The following is a 23,132-nucleotide window of genomic DNA, read 5'->3' as shown; positions in this document are numbered from 1 at the left end:
TTTTTTATTGGTGTTATGTAATATTCTAATTCTCTGAGATACTGAATTTTGAGTTTTCATTACCTGTAGGCCATAATCAGCAAAATGAAAAGAAATAAATGCTTGAAATATATCACGCTATGTGTAATGAATCTACTGTATATACGAGTTTCACTTTTTGAATTGTATTACTGAAATAAATTAACTTTTTGATGATATTCTAATTTATTGAGATGCACCTGTATGTCATTATTCCAATCAAGGCCAAATTAAGACCTCCACAGATCACAGGGTATCAAAACTCAAAAGGCCCCCTCACCTCACCACCCAGCCCCACTAGGCACACACATATACTCGCACTCTAAGAATCTCACGTACTGTATGGAAATAATAAATCGGTAGTGGGATTGAAGTAGAAAAAAATCCAAAACTTTACTTAGAGTCAATTTCACTTTCCTCTTCTTGTTCATGTGTGCATTACAAGGAATGTAACAAATGAACTGATGAGTGCAACATCACATCTACAGCAAACTTTTTTTCTGGTAGCAAACATCAATGAAACATTTTTAAAAGAATTCTGCCACCTTGTGGCAAAAAAATAAGATGTAACTGAGCATTTTGCGGTTGCATATTTGCTTAAAATAAAAGACTGTAAAGGGGAACTTTCATTCAGTTTGGCATTGTTTGGTGAATCTTAATTCATGAAGCTGTCTCATTGTCTTCCACATTGTTGTTTACGTCTGTGTCGGAGTTGTGGGGCTGAGGTTCCTAGAACCAGCCATATTAACTGTTTCCTTACTATCTGTAAGGTCAGTGTCATTAGTATTTACGTTTTGGTCAAATCCTAATTTGGGATTTTTGTTGTTTGATTTCTTTTTTTTAAGTTACAAATGTCGTGTATAGTTTTCAACAAAACAAAGTCTTTTCTCTTTAATTTTTCATTTTGCTTTTAATAAAGCATCCCATTGTGTCTTTGTCTCCTTTGCAGCACGGTAACACACATCAAGGCACCATGTAGGCACCTCCTGTGATTATTCCCGTACCCACACATATTTTTCTTTTAAAAACTTTTTTTTTAGGTTTGATTGGACAGGTCTATAATTGATAATCTATAATCCCTTTTGACTCAGGCACTGCCGAGAGTGGCAGCCTTTTCAGCAGCTCCGTGTATGATTTTATTGTTCTACTTTTATTTTTCTCTTTTTTATTGATCACTCCTATCACTTTATTTTATGTGGATTTGTTCCCTGGACACACTTACTTTTACAACGTGGGCATGGATTTTTACACGCCGAGACTCGTCTATTCAAGTACTCAACTTCGAGCGCTGAGAACAAATGCCAGTGCCGGTGTGGTTCCCTATTTACCCGACAAGGTAAGAAGGCGGTATCGTGGCAGCAGAGCCGGCACTAAGCTAAAAATGAAGCGGCTTGCGAGAAAGTGGTGTTTTAAGCCTTCGGTGCCTTCTGTGATTCTGGGGAATGTGAACTCAATCTCAAATAAGATCGACGAACTGGCTGCGCTGGTGAAAAATGTCAGAACCTAGAGAATGCAGTTTGTTGTGCTTTTGCGAAACGTGGCTAACTACCACCATCCCAGATGCTAACGTGGAGCTACCCGGGTTTAGAACAGTTAGAGCGGACAGAGGTGCAAGTACCTGTGGGAAGCACAAAGGAGGAGGACTCGCTTTCTATGTTAATACACGGTGGTGTAACTCTGGACATGTTAACGTCAAAGTCTCCACTTGCTGCAGGGACATCGAACTGTTGGCCGTAAGTTTGCATCCCTATTACTTGCCCAGAGAGTTTGGACACGTCATTGTTGTTATCGTTTACATCCCTCCTCGGGCGGACGTGGAGACAGCGAGTGACATCATCCATTCTGCTGTTGCTAAGTTACAAACGCAGCACCCTGAGGCGCTTGTGCTAATCGCTGGAGATTTTAACCATGTGACGCTGGACAAAACATTACCTGCCTTCTCCCAGTATGTGGACTGTAACACCCGGGGAAATAAGACTATTGATTTACTGTATGCAAATGTTAAAGATGCATACAGCGCCACCCCGCTGCCTGCACTTGGGAAAGCAGATCATAACCTGGTTCTGCTTCAGCCTCACTACAAACCAAGAGTGAGGGTCCTACCTACAACTACACGCTCATTCAGGAAGTGGACCCCAGAGGCAGAGAAGGCTCTGAGAGACTGCTTTTGAACTACAGACTAGAATATCCTGCAGGGATCACATAGTGAGAACATTGAGGAAGTTGTTGACTGCATTACTGACTACATCAACTTCTGTATGGACATTGTAGTTCTAGTAAGAACTGTACGCTGCTATGCTAACAACAAGCCATGGATTACAAGTGACATCAAGGGCCTTTTGAACCAGAAGAAAAGGGCTTTTAAAGACGGTGATCAGCATGAGCTCAAGCATGTGCAGAAGGAACTCAGAGTCCAGCTCAGGGCGGCGAAGGAGCAGTACAGGAGAAAGCTGGAGCAGAAGTTGCAGAATAACAACATGAAGGAAGTGTGGGATGGGATGAAGATCATCACTGGCTGCAGCTCGAAGCGGGTTGCCACCATCGAGAGAGACATGAAGAGAGCAAACCAAATGAACAACTTCTTTAGCAGGTTTGACCACCCTAACCCACTCTCACCTCGGAGTATTGCACCCTCCACACATCCTTCTGCTGATACCAGCATTGGAGAGACATCCCCACCCATAATTACAACAGCGCAGATGAGCAGAGAGCTGAGGAGACTTCGTGCCAGCAAAGCAGCGGGTCCAGATGGAGTATCGCCACGACTGCTGAAGGTCTGTGCATCGGAGCTGGGGAGTCTTCTACAGCGCATCTTCAATCTGAGCCTGGAACAGGGGAGAGTCCCGAGGCTTTGGAAAACATCTTGCATCACGCAGTCCCAAAGGTATGTCCTAGTGAGCTGAATGACTTCCGGCCTGTTGCTCTGACATCACATGTGATGAAGACCATGGAGACCAAGCTTGCATATTGTTATCTTTTTAGTTAGCCAATAATAGGTTATTAGTAGGATTTTATATTCGATTCTGTAAGACACAGGGAGCCAGTGAAGGAGGAGCAGGATGGGTGTGATGTGCTCGCTGTTGCTGGTCCGTGTAAGGACTCTTGCAGCTGAGTTTTGAATAAGCTGGAGCTGTGATATAAGATTAGAAGGGGTGCCTGCCAGTAGGGAATTACAATAATCGATGCAGGATGTGATAAAAGCAGGGACGAGTTTCTCAGCATTAGAAAAGGAGAGGAAGGAGCGAACACGTGATATGTTACAGAGGTGAAAGTAAAAGTTTCTTAATGTGGTTTATGTGGGCGGAATAAGAAAGGGAGGAATCAAAAATGACGCCAAGATTCTTTGCAGTAGAGGCAGGTCTGATGAGATCACCACCAAGATGGACTGGGAAGGAGCTCATTTTATGAAGTTGCACTTTAGTCCCAGTTTGCAGGAGGTCAGTTTTGTTGCAATTTAATTTTAAAGAGTTCTGCTCCATCCAGGTATTAATTTCACTGAGGCAGGTTGTGAGCTAAGAAAGCTCTGATGAAGTTCCACTTTTAACATTGAAATAAAGTTGAGTATCGTCTGCATAAAAATGATAACCCAGTCCATAGCTACGGATAATATGGCCAAGGGGAAGCATATAAATACAGAAGAGAAGAGGGCCGAGGACAGAGCCCTGAGGAACTCCTTGTGTGACTGGTGCTAAGCTGGATCTGCTGTTGCCAAGACTAACAAACTCTTGCCTATCAGTCAGATATTGCGTGTGCACCACATTCAGATGAGCACCAAATACCATCGCGTGTTACTGTACATTATTTTCTTGAAACAGGTCTTGTCACTAAACAGTTTGATGTTTTTCTCACACAGTTACATTCCACAGAAATGGATACTGACAAATTACATTCAAGTCCGGATTATCGGATCTGCGAAGCAGTAGGGAAATGACATTTAACTACTTACTAGCTCACAGACAGCCTCCTATTCGCACAAGTTACGAAAGGAATTCATATTTCTCATATTGATTGGATGTGCAGTTTGCCCAGTGCAATGCGGGTACACTAAATTAATTCTCTATAGTAAACTTGGCACACTCGATCGCTTATCTATACCGAACGACGGTGTGATTTAACATGCATCTAAAGAGTTAAATCCAAATCGGGCCACTTTAATTCGACCGTGTTCAGACAGAAAGGTACCCTTGTTAAAAAGCCGAAATTGAATATCCTAGTCAAATCCAATGGCAAACCTGGCACACTGGGTCATCTGTAAGTATCACCCGCAATTTAACTTAGGGATCCATCTTGCCAAAATCGTGATATTAAAAGCGGCCGCAACACGATTTAGCTCTCTGCTGTGCCCTTTAAATATCGCAGTTCGTTTTGTAAAATGCAATGGATGACCTAATGTGGGGTTATATAGTGCCCTGATGTGTAGAGTACAAGTCACAGGAGATTCTGCTCCAGCTTTATAACACACTTGTGAGGCCACATCTGGAGTACTGGGTGCAGTTTTTGTCTCCAGGCTACAAAAAGGACATAACAGCACAAGAGATGGTCCAGAGAAGAGCAACTGGGCTGACTCCAGGGTTACAGGGGATGAGTTATGAGGAAAGATTAAAAGAGCTGAGCCTTTAGAGTTTAAACAAAGAAGATTAAGAGGAGACCTGACTGGAGTGTTTAAAATTACGAAGGGAATTACTGCAGTGGATCGAGACGGTGACTTTAAAATGAGTTCATCAAGATCACAGGGACACAGTTGGAAACTTGTTATGGGTAAATTTCACAAAAATATTAGGATTTGTTCTTTACACTGGGAACCATAGATAGATAGATAGATAGATAGATAGATAGATAGATAGATAGATAGATAGATAGATAGATAGATAGATAGATAGATAGACACTATATAATCATTCACCTGGATTGCTCAGAGCTTTCTTCTTAACAGGGATGCCTGGGTGGTACTGAATGAATAATAAAAACACCACATTGTCCTCATGCCGCCCGCTTTGTCCAGCCTCATGGCGTAGATCAATCACCATTCCACTCTTCCACTCCAGTCTTTGTCCAATCGGTAAACTGCAGTGAGAAACACATACAGACAAATGAGAAAAGAAGGATTGCAAAAGGAGGTTAGAGATTTATACACATTTTAAAAATGACAATTGACAAGATCAGTGATAAAAAATCTTGGCCTTGAAATATCCACATCCTCCTTTTTGGCATTATTCACCATATTATATATTTATGAATGAATTCATGTTTGTGCAGTATGTACAGTATAAATACATTTACTGTTTGTGTGTGAGTGAATGAATGAAGAGATGCATATATAAACCAATGTGGAAATCCTTTCGTCTCCCAAACCCACTTCTCCAGGGCAGGATTGTGAGGCAGCTGTTGTCAGTCCCTGTAAGGTACAGGGTGCCAAGATGAACAGATGCACATCAGGGGCCAATTCAGCATCGCCAATCCACCTAACTGGAGCACCCAGAGGAAACCCACACAGACACAGGGAGAACATGCAAATCCCAATCTGGTTGTTTCAAAGAAGCAGCTCTACCACTGTGCCATATGCTGTGCCACAAGTGAATTTAGGTGTGAATTAATGAACGTGTGCACGAATGAGTCCATGTATAAATGGATGTATTATGTATGAACAAATGAATTAGTGTGTGTGTAAATGTCTTGATGAATGGATTTATGTGTGAATATTTGCATGAATGTATGTATGACTTCATGTGGATGAACAAATGAATGTATGTATGCAGAAGTGAATTAGCATGTGTGCTAATGTATGAATGAATGTGTAAATGAAAGTATGTTTGTGTGAATGTAAAAATGAATTCTTATTTTATGTATAAACAAATAAATGTATTATGTGTAAATGAATTAGTTTGTGTGTGTGAATGAATGAATTAATGTCTGTGTTTATGTGTTATGAAACGAATGAGAGTACACAATGTGTATGAATTGATTAGTGTGTGTGTGTGAATGCATGATAGTCTGTATGACTTGATGTATTATGTATGAACGAGTTTGTCTTTGACGTGTATGTATGTATGTGTGAATGTCTGTGCGTTGACTGATTTCTGTTATCCTCAGTAAGTAAAAGCTGCCCGACATGTGCTGTTCATTTGTAACCCAAATTGATCATCAGGTAGAGCTTCAGTCTCAGACACAGCGGGATGCACTTTTTAAAGTTTATTTGACTGTTTTTTATTTTCCGTGAAACTTTCTAAAGGAGTGTTTTGTATGTGTTTTTTTCCCCACAGAGGTCCCATGGTTTCCCTGCGTCGTTCGTCGCTTTCACGTTTCTTTTTCTATTTTTTGGGTTTCGGTTTGATTTTGCTTTGGGCTGCCCGTTCAGATCAACTTCTGCGTAGTCGGCATGAAACTGGAAATGTGTTTCGCTTCCTGTTCAGGCTCGTAAAATCCGTGATTTCACAATCGATTTATCTTCAGCATTTAAGTTAATACTCGCCCTCTAACTGAAATGACAGCGCAGACCCCTTCTTAAGAAACCGTTCGCGCCGGCGGAATCCCCAAGGAGGACATCAGAGACGCTGCCAAGGTAAGCCCGCGCCGTCCTGCACTCCTTTCTGCACGTACAACATTTTCATTGATTTGTTTAGCGGACCGTTTTATCCAAGGCGAGAGACTCACTCGGTTCCAATTATTTAGTTTCTTTTCCAGTTGGACCACAGGCAGATCACGCAGCGTCGAACCGACAGCCTTGAGTCCAAAACCTTAAGCACCGCATCCCAGTCGGCGCGTGCGCTGTGTGTGCTTAGACTTGATTTCAGCCGCAGGTGCTGAAGGAGCGTGGCGACAGGTTGGCATCCTGACTGATTTGTTAATCTGGAGCCAACTGTTGCTATTCGATTGATGCCTCTTGTAAACTTACTTTTTCGTGCCGTGAACAATTGTGTGAGGACCATACCAGAATTTTCCTATATATCTGTGTGTAGACTTATCTGACTTAAACATGAACTCACTGTATGCTGCGTTTCACTTAAAGCGAGAAGCCATACAGAATTTATGAGTTCCTAGTCGGACGCTGCTACAAGTCGGATTTCTTACTCGGAAACTCGGGGCTAGTCTGTCCCGATAGACCTCCAGAGCTCCACTCCCTTGACGAGGTTGTCGCTTTATATTATACATCAATGACGTGCGGTGAGGTTCATGGCTGGTGCAGTAGCGTAGCGTGGGTATCAGCCGCCCGGGGCGGAGGAAAATTCCGCCGCCCCCTTATTTAGGTATGGTTCAAATTTTTACAAGATATTATTATTATTTATTGCGAAATCTTGCCGCCCCCTAAAAGTGCCGCCCGGGGCGGGTCGCCCCCACTACGCTACGCCACTGGGCTGGTGACTTTTTCAGAGTGAGATTTACAAATATAGGAACCCAAAAGAGGAACTCATTCACTATTCGATTAACAACATACTGTACACATAAGTTTACACACCTTTCACATCACAAAAAAGTCAATCCAACAGTGGGACGCTGGTGCCTGGCATGTCTCGACTGTCTTCAGGTCACTGAGATGCCCTCTGGCACACGATGGTGAGGACTTTAGGGTTCTGGTCCAACAAAACAGATGCACTGTGTCGCTACCATTTTTGTCAGGTGAATACACACTAAAACTAAAGCAACTTGTGAGATATCCATGACGGTCAACTCTCTCCTCAACATTTTCCAGAACTATACACCATATACGTGTGTTTTCACCCATGTGGCACATCAGCTGCACAATTTCATCAGAACTTTACACACACACACACAGATCCAGTTCTTGTTGTCCATAAGAACTCGCCACCATTCCAAATACTGTAGTCAAGTCCACACAACGTAAGCTCAACTAACACCAAGGGGCAAAATGGGTCACCCAGCAGTCAGAACTTCATGATGAATGAAAAAAGGACCACTGGTGTGTTCACTACAACTCAATGCCAGATGACAGAAGAAAACTCAAATGGGAAGAGGGAGAGGAAGAGGATGGAGCAGAAGAAGAACAGCTGTATTGGATGAATACTGTCAGATGGTCCTCCGCAGCTTCACAACAGTTTTCATCCAATACAGCTGCTCTCCTGCTCCTTCCTTTCACAGCTTTACCTGTTGTTCCCTTCAGAGGACCACACGGCATCTGCTAGAATCTTTGCTTGTGACACTGATGCTGCAACCTGGATGAAGGACCACCATCTATCACACAGTACACATCTATCTATCTATCTATCTATCTATCTATCTATCTATCTATCTATCTATCTATCTATCTATCTATCTATCTATCTATCTATCTATCTATCTATCTATCTATTATAAAGTGCCTTTCACATCTATCTATCTATCTATCTATCTATCTATCTATCTATCTATCTATCTATCTATCTATCTATCTATCTATCTTTTATATAGTGCCTTTCCTATCTGTCTATCTATCTATCTATCTATCTATCTATCTATCTATCTATCTATCTATCTATCTATCTATCTATCTATCTATTATATAGTGTCTATCTATCTATCTATCTATCTATCTATCTATCTATCTATCTATCTATCTATCTATCTATCTATCTATTTATCTTTTATATAGTGCCTTTCCTATCTATCTATCTATCTATCTATCTATCTATCTATCTATCTATCTATCTATCTATCTATCTATCTATCTATCTATCTATCTATCTATTATATAGTGTCTTTCATATCTATCTATCTATCTATCTATCTATCTATCTATCTATCTATCTATCTATCTATCTATTATATAGTGCCTTTCACATCTATCTATCTATTATATAGTGCCTTTTATATCTAACTATCTTGTTATTTTGAAAATGTAGTGTGCGTTACTTTTAACGTGTTGCCCTCCTGCTCTCGAGATTGTGTTGCTGAGTTTAGCATCGTACATTCAGCTCATCAACATAAGAGTTCTTAAATACTGAGTCAGATTATTTCAAACAGTAAAAGGAATAATGTGATCACCTGATGATCTGCCTGTTGTGTGGATTCTTCCACCCGTGACTTCTAAAAGCGAGAGTGAAACAAAGACATGCGCAGCTGATAGAATGCAGCGGACATGCGCCGACTATGAACTCCTTAACAGTAACCCGGTTAAGGTCTGACTCGGCGACATAACTGGGTCATTCTACTTGTGTTAATCTGGTTTCTCAGAGGCCAGTATCCCAGCTCCTGTAATCAGAATTAGAGTTTCTGCGACTAACTGGGTTATTGAGGTGCATGTCAACGCGCTGAGTGATTCTGCTTCAAGTTCCAGTGTTTGTGTGTTCACAATCAGATTACACTATAAATGTAACTTTTTATTTGTTGATGTACTTGCCAGTGGTGTTTTAGGCTTGATAATTTTGTAGACAGACAGATGCTCTGGGTGATGTTCTGTTGGGTCCTGTCATTCATGGTGATGTTACTTTGACACCACCTACCTGAAGATGGCTACAGCCCACGTCCAGCCCTTCATCGCTCAGTTTTCTTGTGTGTTTATGAGGTTTGCATTGGCATGGCTGCCAGGTGACACCACAGCTTGTGAACAAAGCAGCTCCTTGACCTTAAAATCAGATGCAGAAGATGCGAGGATCGACTCAGTGAATATCAAGGTGCAGGTCACAAGTGAGGACAAGTCGGTTTAAATTTGTGTCACAGGAAAGCGGAGCAACTGGTTTTGTGCTTCTGCTAATCATCTGATCAAAAGCAGGTTGTAATAAAGCTTGGAAAAGTGGCAGGTGACGCCTGAGGGAGAAACGCCTCCCACCCACAAGAAAAACGAACAGCCACATTAAAGGTGCTCTGCGTCAACGTACAAACTCTCGACTTCCTTTCGCATCCTTCCACAGTCCCAAAAAATGTGCTTGTTAGGGTAAATCGGCCCAGCATGGGGTGTGTGCCCTGCAGTGACCTGGCACCACGTCCAGGGTGGGTTCCAGCAATCCTTAAATGGTTTGATGAACATCTTCTATAAATTTATTCAAACCATGGGGTGCTGGTCCATCAAAGGACACGCTGATGCACACATCTAGACGGGGAATATTTAGGGACCCCCCCGTTACCCTGGAATGCCATCTTTGGTGTTCATATATCGAGAACCCAAGAGCACAGAGACATTGCCTGCCTTCCTTCCTTCCTTCTTCTTGTCCACTGTGATTCAAGCGCTCGCTCTAACAGCTTCTCAATGCGACTCTCCAATGTCACTCAGCTTCCACTATAGACAAGTCCTTCACTTGACAGTCTTCTCTGATGTTGTCCAGACCTAACCCTAACCCATGAAGTCTTGGGGGTTCCTGCAGCTCTTCTGCCATGAATCTGACCGTATTACAGAATATGAGGAATTCCGTCTGTGGTCATATGTGCTACAAGTCCAAAGTACGACAGCCTTTTCTTCTGAATCTTAAATACGAGGGACGTTCAAAAAGTTTCCGCACTCTTATTTATTAAGAATTTCACAAACAAATGACATCACTTGTCTACACGGTCACCTTCCTCTTAGACTCAGACACATGACCCTCTCAGACACGACTAATTATGACTCTCCTCCAACAAAAGTATAAAAGTGCCTCGTATTACATCAGACGGGATCCCGAGTGAGCGTCATTCCACAGACAGTCTCTTCTACATACGCCTAGGATTTGTCCAAGTATTGCCGTTTCGAAAACCTTCTCTTGTCTTCTTGTTTTAGTGTCCATGTGTCTGCATTGAACAGAAAAATGGAAAGAGCAAGAGTGTCGTAAACTGAGATCTTTGTTTGCTGGCTAATATACCCTCGCCGGCCACTTTATTAGGTACACCTGTTTGCTTCATCAGGCTGTGATCTTCAGCTCTCTCTGGATCGGTTCGCAGCTGAGTGTGAAGCGGCTGGGATGGCAATCAGCACCTCTCAGGGTTGGGAGCGAGATCCTGCCTCAAGTGGAGGAGTTCAAGTATCTCGGGGTCTTGTTCACGAGTGAAGGAAGAATGGAGCGTGAGATCGACAGGCGGATCGGTGCGGCATTTGCAGTGATGTGGGCTCTGCATCGGTCTGTCGTGGTGAAAAAGGAGCTGAGCCACAAGGCGAAGCTCTCAATTTACCAGTCGATCTATGTTCCTACCCTCACCTATGGTCATGAGCTATGGGTAGTGACCGAAAGAATGAGATCGCGAATACATGCGGCTGAAATGAGTTTCCTCCACAGGGTGTCTGGGCTCTCCCTTAAAGATAGGGTGAGAAGCTCAGTCATCCGGGAAGGGCTCAGAGTAGAGCCGCTGCTCCTCCGCATCGAGAGGAGTCAGATGAGGTGGCTCGGGCATCTGATCAGGAAGCCTCCTGGACGCCTCCCTGGTGAGGTGTTCTGGGCACGTCCAACCAGGAGGAGGCCCCGGGGAAGACCCAGGACACGCTGGAGGGTCTATGTCTCTCGGCTGGCCTGGGAACGCCTTGGGAGTCTCCCGGAAGAGATAGAAGAAATGGCCGGGGAGAGGGAAGTCTGGGCATCTCTGCTCAAGCTGCTGCCCCCATGACCTGACCTCGGATAAGCGGAAGAGGATGGATGGATGGATGGATGGACCTGTTCATCTGCTTGTTAACACAAACATCTAATCAGCCAATCAGCAACTCAGTGCATTTCGGCATGAAGACCTTGTCAAGATGACCTGCTGAAGTTCAAAATAAGCATCAGAATGGGGAAGAAAGTGAAGTGACTTTGAACGCGGCATGGCTGTTGGTGCCAGACGGGCTGGTCTGGGTATTTCAGAAACTGCTGATCTACTGGGATTTTCATGCAACCATCTCTAGGGTTTACTGAGAATGGTCCAGAAAAGGGAGAAGATCCAGTGAGCAGCAGTTCTGTGGGTGAAAAGGCCTTGTTGATACCAGATGTCAGATGAGGATGGCCAGACTGGTCTGAGTTGATAGAAAGGCCACAGTAACTCAAATAAGCACTCATTACAAGTGAGGTATGAAGAAGAACAGCTCTGAACACACAACGCGTCAAACCTTGAAGCAGACGGGATCTACAGTAGGAGGAGACCACACCGGGTGCCACTCCTGTCAGCTAAGAACAGGCAACTCTCCATACCAACTGCCACAGCCTACCTGACTATTCCTGTTGACCATTTCCATCCCTTCATGACTACAGTGTAGTCATCTTCTGATGGCTCCTCCTAACAGGATAACCTGCCATGTCATGAAGCTCATATCATCTCCAACTGGTTTCTTGAACATGACAGTGAGTTCAGTGGACTCAAATGGCCTTCACAGTCACCACATCTCAGTCCATTAAAGCACCATTGGGATGTGCTGGAAGGGGAGATTCACATCATGGATGGGCAGCTGACAAATCTGCAGCAACTGTGTGATGCTGTCATGTCAGTATGGACCACAATCCCAGAGGAATGATTCCAGAACCTTGTTGAATCTGAGCCATGAAGAATTACAGCAGTTCTGAAGGCAAAAGGGGGTCCAACCTGGTGCACCTAATAAAGTGGCCGGTGATTTGGATGCCTCCCTCCAGAGGTGTTTGGGGCATCTCCAGCTGCAGGAGACCTCAGGGTAGACCCAGGACACACTGGAGAGATGATGTCTCTTAGCTGGCCCACGAACACCTCAGTATCCCTCTGAAGACGTTGGAGGGGGTGACAGGGAAAAGGGACATCTGGGCACCTTTGCCACCCACATAAGTGGCAGTAAATGGGTGGATGGATGGATGGAAGCTTTAATAGTGGTGAATGATTACAAGATCCCTTTGTGTGTTATTTCCAGAACGGACCTTCAGAAGACATGCTTCTACACTCGTGGCTGCTCCTTCTTCTGTCCCATCAAATTCTCTGGACCAAAGTCAAGTCGGTAAGCAGCTCTTGCTCTCAGATGTTTCCGATGTTCCTTCTGGCTCCTGTTGGTCTTAATAAGCAGCAGAGCACTTTTCCTGGTGTAGCTTTGGTCATGCAGAATAGTCACTGACACTCATTTCTGTCTCCTTTCAGTCCCCCTGGATATATGAAAGCTCCTATGATGACGATTATAAGTGGTGCCAGCTAGAAAGACAGAAGGAAGTCAAAGAGAGCTTCCTGACCTATGACCTTAACAACAACACGGCCTTCAGATGTGCCTGGAAGAGAGCAGAAGAATATTGGAAAAGCAAGACATTCCCTTCTGGCGTGGACAAGGAGGTACTTCTGGCTGTCACGGCCTACACAAGTAATTCATGCTACGCTAAGTTTAATGAGGCTGTGGAATCTGGTGTGTTTACAGTGACAAGCGGCCATTACAGGTCCATGCATTTTCTGCTCACCATGGCCATGGAAAACTTCAAAGTTAAGGCATGTGTTACATCTTACAGAGGAGTAAAGGTAGAAATGAGGCCAAAGGTAGGAGAGGCCTTTCGCTTTGGAAGATTTGCGTCATCTTCCAGGAGTCGTGCTGTCGCTGAGGCATTTGGGAAAACAACCGTATTCATCATCACCACATGCTACGGGATGGACATTACCCAATATTCCCTTTTCCCATTGGAAAATGAGGTGCTGATTCACCCCTACGAAGAGTTTGAAGTGACAGCAGTCAATAACAGTGAAGTCACGCTGCTCTCCAGGAAGACCACCATCAACTACAGATGTGCTCCTCTGAGCGGTAAGTTGTGTCGCTGTGCTTGACGTCTGCGGTCAGACATTAGAGACCATAGACCGTGGAGCCAGGTGGGAACTTTTAGCCTATCATTGGGGTTGAGCTTGTCTCACAGGGACAGACATGCATCTTGGAATGAGAATACACATCTGCTACGTCCATAGGGGTCCTTTGTAATGATTTACGTGCAGTTCCCTCCCGTCGCTAAAACATAAACATCTGGGGTACAACAGAAGGCACAAACGAAGCATCGCAATGGTTAGCCAAACGTATTGAATATGTGATGGCAATATCAATGGTAATGTTTCAAAATTGATGCTCAAGAATAACGTGCGGTTTAGTCTTGTGGGGTAAATATGTTATGGTATGGCCATGACCTCCTGGGACTTGTACTCCACACCTCAAAGTGCTATATAACCTGACATTCTGTTAGCCTTCTTAATGGCTTCTGAACACTGATGGGTAGTTGATAGCTTAGAGTCCACTATGACTCCTAAATCCTTCTCATAAGGTGGACTTCTCAGTTCTCAGACCGCCCATTGTGTATTCAAACCTCACATTTTTACATCCTACATGTAATTCTTTACATTTCCCAACATTAAATTTCAGCCTGTCTGCTGTCCAAATCTCTCTGCGAGGATTCAACAGATTCCAGATTGTTTTCCAATCCACCTCGCTTGGGATCATCTGCAAACTTAACTAGCATTTTATTTCTATTAATATCCAAATCATTTATATTAATTAAAAATAGCAGCAGCCTCAGCACTGACCCCTGCTGGACACCTCTCTTAACATCGGCCAATTCTGATAAAGTTCCTTGCACTGTCACTCTCTACTTCTTAGTTTTTGCCAATTCTGTACCCATCTAAAAACATCACCCTGAACTCCCACTTCTTTTAGTTTGATGCCCATCCTCTCATGTGGCACCTTATCAAATGATTTCTGAAAGTCAACATAAATAATCTCATACACTCCACTTTGATCAGATCCTTTTGTTGCTTCCTCATAGAATTCCAGCAGGTTGGTAAAACTTGACCTCCCTCTTCTGAACTCATGCTGACTGTTCTGTCAATCTCTGTTCTTGCCATGTGCTGCTCAGTCTTTTGCTTAATAATTCCTTCCATTACTATTCACTTTCTGAACACTTTTTTTTGTAGATTTAATTTTGAATGGGTGAATTTTCCATTTTTGCCACTCAATATATGCTCAGTAACCCATAATGACAAAGTGAAGATATGTTTTTAGAATGATTTGCCTATCTATTACATATCAAAAACTGACATCTGCCTTTTATATAAGTATTGAGACCCTTACTTCAGTACTTTGTAGAAGCCCCTTTGCCAGAGATCCTAGTTTTGGGTCTTCTTGGGTATGTCTCTACAAGCTTTGCACACCTGGATTTGGGCAGTCTATCCCATTGTCCCTAGCAGATACTCTCAAGGTCCATTAAGTTAGATGGGAAGCATCTGTGAACTGCCATGTTCAGGTATCTTCACACATGTTCTATGGGGTTCAAGCCTGGTCACAGATCCACTCCATTGAGGTCTTGGCTGTGTGCTTTACTGGGTTTTCTTCAAGGTCCTCTCTGCATTTGGCTGCATTCATTTTCACTTAATTCTTACCTGTCTTCCTGTCTCTGCTCCCCCATTGCATAATGTTGCTACCACAATGTTTCACCATAGAGTCAGTAGTAGGTAGGTGGTTAGCAGTGCCTGGTATTTTCCAGACACATTGCCTGAAGTTCTGCTCAGAGAGTTCATTTTTAGTCTCATCAGACCAGAGAACCTTTTTCTGATGTGCTCAGAGTCTTTTAAACACTGTACAGTATGTCAAATTCCAAGTGTGCTGTCATATGTCTTTTACTCAAGAATGGCTTCTATCCAGCTACTCAAATGAGTACATCTGAGATGTTTGACCTTCTGACAGGTTCTCCCATCTCAGCAGAGGACTTCTGAAGCTCTGTTAGAGTGGCCACTGGGTTCTCGGTCACCTCCCTGACCAAAGCTCTCCTTGTCCGGTTACTCAGTTTGGCTGGGTGGCCAACTAAGAAAGAGTCCTGATGATTCCAAAGTTCTTCCATTTCACAACTCTTGAGGCCACTGGGAGCACCCAAAGCTTTAGAAATGGTTTTGTGCCCTTGCCTTGATCAATGTATCACCACAGTTTGATCACAGAGGTCCATGGAGAGTTCTTGTTTTTGTCCTGACATGCACTGTGAAATGTAGGACCTTTTACTGTATACACAGGTAGATGTGTGCCTTTCTAAATGACATCCAACTAATTCAGTTTTCCCTTTTGGTCTCCAATCAATTTCTGGGCACATCTCAAACAGAAATAAAGCAAACAGGATGCACCATACCATAATTTGGAGTACCACAGAAATGGTCTAAATCTATATTACTAAACGACAGTTTAATTTAGGCACGGCGGACGCACCGAAGCGCATGCGCACTGCGGCGCCCCAGAGTCAAACGTAGCGGCTTCCCAGAGTCGGTAGGTGGCGCCCACACAACACAACCTGTAAACTAAACTTGCTCTAATCCACTGTGCCAGCAGTCTGTGTGGCATGTTCAATTATGATTCCTAACAGTAAATGACGTCTACCTAACATAATAAACAGAGGCTCCTACAACGCGCTTCAAAAACACCACACGCTAGACCGCATGGATATAAACAATACACGGAGGCTCCCACAACGCGCTTCAGACACACCAGAAGCAAGGACATCATGGCTCCACAATGAAAGAGCTCAACTAGCGGGGATACAAAACGAACCCGTAGAGCGCATCCACAACGCACTTCTGACACAGCACAGGCAAAGGAGGCATGGCTCCAAATGGAGGGAGCTCAATGATTAGTAATACAAACACGAGCCTGTATGGCTACGACCTGTAAACGAGCCCGTATGGATAAAAACAATGAACGAAGGCGACCACACAAAGAAACCACTTTAGTGCAAATAGGTTTATTTAATTAAATGGAAACTTTACCATGCCTACGACCTGTGAACTAAACCTGAGGTACGGCGTGCACGCCAGGTTGTACAGCCGCCCGAAAGCTACCGCCCACACCACCGCATATGCGACGACACAGCCATAGCAAAACAAACGAGAGACTGCATGGATAAAATCAATAAAAGAAGCGCGTTGAAATGAACTTTCCCAGGACGCACCCACCCTCCATGATATTTCATCCCTCCAAATATCGGAGGGAACAAAAAGTGATTGCCATTCTTGGATTTGCGATTCTTTCGAGAATCACAGGCTTGCTGGTACTTACAGAAATGAGAGATTTCAGTTTTGGATTTTTTAAATTTTGTAAACCTTTCCGAACAAATATTTTCAGCTTATCATTATGGGATGCTAAGTGTAGATCAATGGGAAGTTTATCCATTTAAAATGAAATCTACAACACTACAAAGTGTGCAGAGAGTGTGTGGTCTGAATACTTTCACTGTGATCCCATTGTACGTCTGGCACAGTGAGACTGGTGATGAGCCAACGACTCCAGAGAAATTGAATTTGGTACAGAACTTGGAGTTTTGCTTTGCAAAACAGTTTCAAAATTGTTTTCCCACCTTCTGTTATGCTGTGGTTTATTAATAAATAAAGTGGATGGTCTAATTGTGCGTTTGTCTTTCTTGCAGGTTCACCCAGGATTGGCATCACCTCGCTGGAAGTGGGCCTGTGCTCTTCTTTCATTGTAGCTCTTCAGATATTCTTCAATACTTCTATATTGTAATAAAGTTTATACAGTTTTCTTATTAGTTGCTGTGTCTTATTTTTATTGATAATTTCAGAATACGCTACAAGTGTTCACTGGTTTTTTTAACAGTCATAGCACAGGCAGGTTAAGTGACATGCTCGGGGTCAAATTCAGATGTTCGTTTTCTTATTTTTGTCAGATATGACCTTGAAAGTTGCCAGCTAAATCCTATCAGTCAGTAGTGATGAGCAACACCATTGCACAAAACTGAATTGAGAGTGAAACCTTGAGTTTCACTTAGCAGAACAACTGGTGTTCCACCACAAGTCAACTTTGTGACATTATCTGAATTTCTCCATGGGATTAATAAAGTTTATTTAATCTGAAGTAATCTAACTGGCATGTATATCTATCTGCAGTTTGCAAAGGCATTGCAAAAAAAGTCACCTGGTGCAGACCTTGAGAGGGAGTCTTACGGCTGGAGGGCACCTACCTGAGACCACTCTGGAGATGCTTGACGGCCACTAAAATCCATTAGACTGGGTTTGTGACGTATCTCTATAAGGATCCTGGATTGGATTGGCTATTGAAGTTGGGCAAACCTCTCAAGTTGCAGCAGTTCTAGTTTCTTAATTGCCTGAAGTTGCTAAAGACTACATCCAGAAGCAGACAGACAGAAACACAGTGTCCAGCACACTAAAAGTGTCAAATGATGGCATAGGCCATGGAGTTGTGTCTGTAGGAATGAGTGGAGGCCTGCCACAAGTTTGCGAGATTTTACACATATCTGGTAATAGTCTCATTGATTTTCTTTGTAGGGATTAATAAAGTATCTATCTATCTATCTATCTATCTATCTATCTATCTATGATGAACATCTACGCTGTTATAAACTGTCATCAGCATGTAGCAATGCTACGGAATAAAGGACTTCATATCTCAGCTGCCTTGAGGGTGTTGCTCTATTGGACAACAGTGGAAGACGCGGGGGCTGCCAGGAAGAAGGCGAGCCCTTTAAATGGAGGAACCGGCAAAACATGAGATGGATTGTTGTTATTTGTCTTTTTATTCTGTTGCTATTTTCACTTGTTTTGATTGCCCATGATTTGTCTGGGTTTACTTTTCTTAGTTGGATATATGGTCTGTCCTGTGCCTGCCTGTTTCATGGAGTGAACGGATTAGTAACAACTTCATCTAAGTGAGTGCTTCCACTCGCCGCATCCCACACCACTTCAGGAAATGGTAGGAAAAACTTAATATTCATCTCAGCGAACCATTCACAGGATTTTCCTCTCACTGTCGCCAACCGCATCTGATACATTTGGACTGTGTTACTGAGATTGTTGTATTTGTTGTTAGGTGTTTATTAAACGTGTTATTATTTGTTATCACCATAGAGGAGTGGGGAGGGTTACCTGTTTAATTGTAGTTTATATTGCACTTTCTGTTAATATGCTGTTTTATGGTTGTTCATCTGCTGTGTAACTGTGTCTTTATGAGTGAGTGTGTGACAGTCAGGCAAAGGCTGTGTACGTTCCTGCATTCCCCACTGAAAAAGTAAATCAATCACCATCCCTAAGACAGTGTGAATCTTCTCGGCACCGCAACCGCTACAAACAGAAGCCTCGTCAGCCAAACTGAAAACCAAATTTTATGGTTCTGCTCCTCTCCCTGCATATCAGAATAATGCATACTGCTGTTGACACTTAAGAATATCCAAATCCATTGACGTATAAGTTCAAGGTGAGTAACAAATGTTGTCTTGCCCAGTTTTAGATCTTTTCCCCATAAATTGCGCATTTGAATTTGCTAATTGTAAGCAAAATTTGAAAAACCAATAGACAAGGGTCCCTCTTCTGGTGGATGTGGGTAGTTTAAAAGCTCCAGGTAATACATACATTATGATAACTGAAAATCTGTGATAAGACTAGACTTTTAATGGAACTCTCTGGATTGTTTATCACTCAAGCATTTATATTTTACTTTGACCAAATAATTATGTTTTTATGTTTTCTGACAGCAATGACAGCATCCAGTCAACATTTTTGACTCCAGGTCATTATCAAAACTGATGACATCAGAAAAATTACTCTTGAGTCTTGACCTGAACCTGTGGAACAGTCACAAATTATTCTGAAGACAAGTTGAAGCTTGATTTTTGACTTTAGCTTCCAGCTTTTGTTCTTTATGTTGTAGCGGGGCTACATAGTTAGTGTTGTTAAATGTCAGTTCTAAGTGCGTCTTGTTTCCATTGTCCCGTTTGCTGTTTATGTGTGTGTATCAGGAAATGTCGTCCCCGTAAAGGGGGACAGATGATGGAAGAAGACCACAGCCTCTAACCTGGAAAACACCTGTTCTTAATTAATCAATTACAGCCGTTACAAGGACTATTTAAGTAATCAGAAAGGAGAGAGGAAGAGAGAAGACCATTCGTTTTCAACCACGTATCAACTTACTTGCTGTTTTTCCACATTGCACCAGTTTGTTTTTCATTTTGCCGGACTGCTTTCATCCTTCATCTGCTGAGACCCCGGGGTCGATTCGCCATCCACCATACGCCGAGGAATCGCGGTGAGGTTGTTCCATTTGCCGGGAAAATCAAACAACACATTTACCACTAGTTCAGTCATCTGCATTCAGGACAGTTTTTATAACCGGACTCAACTTCACAATCATTCAGTATATCAATAATTTTATTATTCATGTTGTGTGTTATATGTTACAGGGGCAAGGGAGGGATTTGTTGTACAGTATTTATATATGGTGGTGTCTCATTGTTGATGTGGTGGAGGGATATTTATGTTTCTATTTTTGCATTTGCCTTGTGGTTTTATTTAATACATTTAATCAGTTTATTTTTACGTCTGCTTTTTGCGTGCTTGTAGTTACACCGTCGATTGTGGGGTAAAAGTGTAATTTGTTAAGAGGTACGGCTTGATAGTTAGATTCATCTCCGTAAATTATCCAGGCCACAGGTCTTGGAGGTGTAGCTGCCAGCTGGGTTCGGGGTCGGCCGTTACAATGTGATATGGAAGATTTGCTACAGAAAGCAACACAAAACGTGTTCAGTCTGCAAGGATAAGGAACTGGTTCATCTACATCAGACACCAATCTTCTGTCAAATGTGGGAGTACCAGGGTGACGAAATCGATGACCTGAAACTTTCCCTGTGCCCACTTTTGGATGAAGGAACAGAAACATAGCATTTTGGGAAGACAGACCTGACAATACAATTTAAAGTTTTAAAGCATTTACAAATGATCAGGAATTTGGTAAAGCAGCCGAAGATCTTGTTCTTAAACATGCATCCTTGAGATCTGACTCACAGTAATCTCAATGTTGAGGACCCGAGCGGCTAGACCAGGCCAGTGGGATGCCCACATGACACCTGGCTCCGACAGATAGATGGCCTTTTCTGGGGACCGCATGTCTGCCTGGGGGTTGCCAATTGGGATCCCACGTTTCGTTGTGTTGTGGGTGTGTCAACGTGCTGTACCAGTGCATTCTCCCCAGCCTGACCTGACCTTGAGAGAACATGAAAGCAAATCTGGTTATTTGGGCTAGAAAGAAAAAAAGATCAAAATGGGAATGTATAGAACAAAATTTAAGAAGAGCCATGTCAGGGAGTTATTGTCAATGCTGGGTGGTGAAGCAAGAATAACCCTCATGCAGAATCACCACATTGAAACATCAAAAGAACAAAACATATTTGAAGTCAACTTTTTGACAGACTTTCCCCAAGGACCCGATTCATTTAGTTTGGTAAAGTTTTCACTAGAAATTACTGAGGGAATGGAGAAATGAGATAAAGGGTTCACCTTTATTAAAAGAAACACAATGATGACTTTGGAGAGAGGAAATTGCCACAACTACTCCTCCCGTGGAAGATTTCTTGGTCCACTGGCCACCACTTGTAATGCAAACAAGATTTAACATTCCTGTTTTATTGTTAACTTTCTTTTATTAAGGTGAATGCAGAGTTTCACAGAATTAATAATCGGAAGTTGCATCACAGCTTTCACATGCAGCTCTACACCGTCACATTCCTGCTGGCAATGTATAGAGAGAGAGCATCCAAGACCAAAACAACTACAGGAGCTCTGTCAGACATTCTCCGGCTATACTATATTAACAGGTAAGCCGTTTTTAACAGGAGAAATCTTGTAACTGAAACCATGTGCTTGGTTCAAAGAGGTATAGAAGAGTATGGAGGCCTCTTTAATGAAACAGATTGTGTGCCCTGTCATCATTTACCTGTATACAGTACTTGACAGAAGTCTATAGGTGTACCTGGAAGTGCTGCTTGGTATGTAAGGTTTGAGATGTGAAGTGATGAACATTGTTTCAGTACATTTCGCATGAATCTGAATGAATAGATGTTTGGTTATTCATTGTAATATTTTTCTTTTAAAGATTGTTTGAAAGTTTATTTTTTATCAGGATCAGTTTCATGGCCAGGCAAGCCATACAACTGCTTTAATGGGTCCTCTTACACTGTTTCATGAAGATGCCCCAGGACTCTTCAAGACGTGCAAAGTAAGTTTAATACTGGCAGCTTCTGAGTAACTGGGTGGCTTAGTCATTTATAAAAGCTCACTTTTTTTGTAGTTTTATTATATTAAGGAGGGTGAATTGCAGTATCCAAATATTTCTAAAATTCATGTGGCTCTTTTTATGGTTACCCATGACAATTTCAACCTACATGGAATCTCCATTGTGCTAGAGAGTGGTGATCATTGTGGTGACTGATATGCCAAGAGTGGCAGATGTGTTCCAAGTGAAATTTGGACTGATGTATGCACTTATCTGAGCTGCCTGAAATGACCAACAAACGCTTTCACCTTCATTCAGAAAGTCCTGTTGGGTTTAGATGATGAGGGACGTGCACCAAAGTTACAAGCTTTGAAAAATGACTTGATTTCTAATTTAGCAGTTGCAAAACAACACATCTCTATATATGTAAAATCGAACGTCTGTCTGTATGTCTGCTTTTAATGAAAGAACTACTTAACAGATTTAGATTGGGTTCTTTTCTATAATTTGAATATTCTGGTTGATTTTGCAACTTCTCTCTTCACGCTAAGTGTTATAGTTCAGTTGCGGCACTGATTTATTTGTGCAAATCCGAGAGAGCGGCTGCGGGCCGAGGGGAGGGGGATGCAGGAAATCAGTAGTAGAAAGCCGGATGGGCCCCTCCTCACTCACGCGCCAGTCTCTGTTTGAGTTGAGTACCTTGTTTGTTCAGCAGACATTATCATCTAGAGATTGTTAAGGAGTAACATTTGATGTTTTTGAGAGAGAGATCAGAGCTATGTGTGTTTTAGAGGGTAGCTGCTGATTGGCAGAGATATCACGATGACGTAATCTCCCCACGCGGGGGAAGCTCTCCCGTCAAAGCTCAACACGATCAGATACAGTGGCAACGTTTGTCATTGTAGCATACCTGCTTTCCGCTTGGCCAGAGATCCCTTGCCAACTTTTTACATTTTTGGCAAAGAGATCACAGCTACATTCCCGCCCCTCATAGCAAAACCAAAAGTATAGTATATCAAGAGACCCTCGGATATGAAAGCTATCGATATAAATTCTTCTCAATACAAATTACTACTTTTTTTTTTTTTTTTTTTTAATTAATTTATTGTTTTTTAAAGTTTGTCCTGTTTCACTACTATGTGGGCAAAGCCGTGGGGGACAGTTAGTATATGATAAAAATGGTTAGATCTGTGAGAATACATCACATCATGTTATGTTCTCAAAACACTCCATTGTTTGTCCAGAAGGCTCTTAGTTTCAGTTTTTGTACAGACGGTTG

General features: G+C 42.6%; 1 protein-coding gene across 3 annotated transcripts; it reads left to right on the top strand.

Annotated features, from left to right (window-relative positions):
* Positions 1-6,485: 6,485 nt before the first annotated feature.
* On the top strand, positions 6,486-17,379 carry LOC114660399 (ecto-ADP-ribosyltransferase 5-like). 3 transcript variants are annotated; one of them, XM_028813078.2, is made up of 5 exons: positions 6,534-6,577; positions 10,700-10,802; positions 12,758-12,841; positions 12,979-13,621; positions 17,262-17,379. In XM_028813078.2, the coding sequence occupies exons 3-5, from the start codon at positions 12,776-12,778 to the stop codon at positions 17,354-17,356; spliced, it is 804 nt and encodes a 267-aa protein (XP_028668911.1). In that variant the 5' UTR covers positions 6,534-6,577; positions 10,700-10,802; positions 12,758-12,775; the 3' UTR covers positions 17,357-17,379. The 3 variants fall into 3 exon arrangements, with proteins under 3 accessions (XP_028668910.1, XP_028668911.1, XP_051790189.1); XM_028813077.2 differs by lacking the exon at positions 10,700-10,802 and having other exon boundaries at positions 6,486-6,577; XM_051934229.1 differs by lacking the exons at positions 6,534-6,577; positions 10,700-10,802 and having other exon boundaries at positions 12,082-12,841.
* Positions 17,380-23,132: the final 5,753 nt, after the last annotated feature.

This window comes from Erpetoichthys calabaricus, chromosome 11 (assembly GCF_900747795.2).
Source record: "Erpetoichthys calabaricus chromosome 11, fErpCal1.3, whole genome shotgun sequence".
Taxonomy (NCBI): Eukaryota; Metazoa; Chordata; class Cladistia; order Polypteriformes; family Polypteridae; genus Erpetoichthys; species Erpetoichthys calabaricus.
The sequence above is the reverse complement of the archived record's forward strand: the minus strand, read 5'-3'. Positions and strand labels throughout refer to the sequence as shown.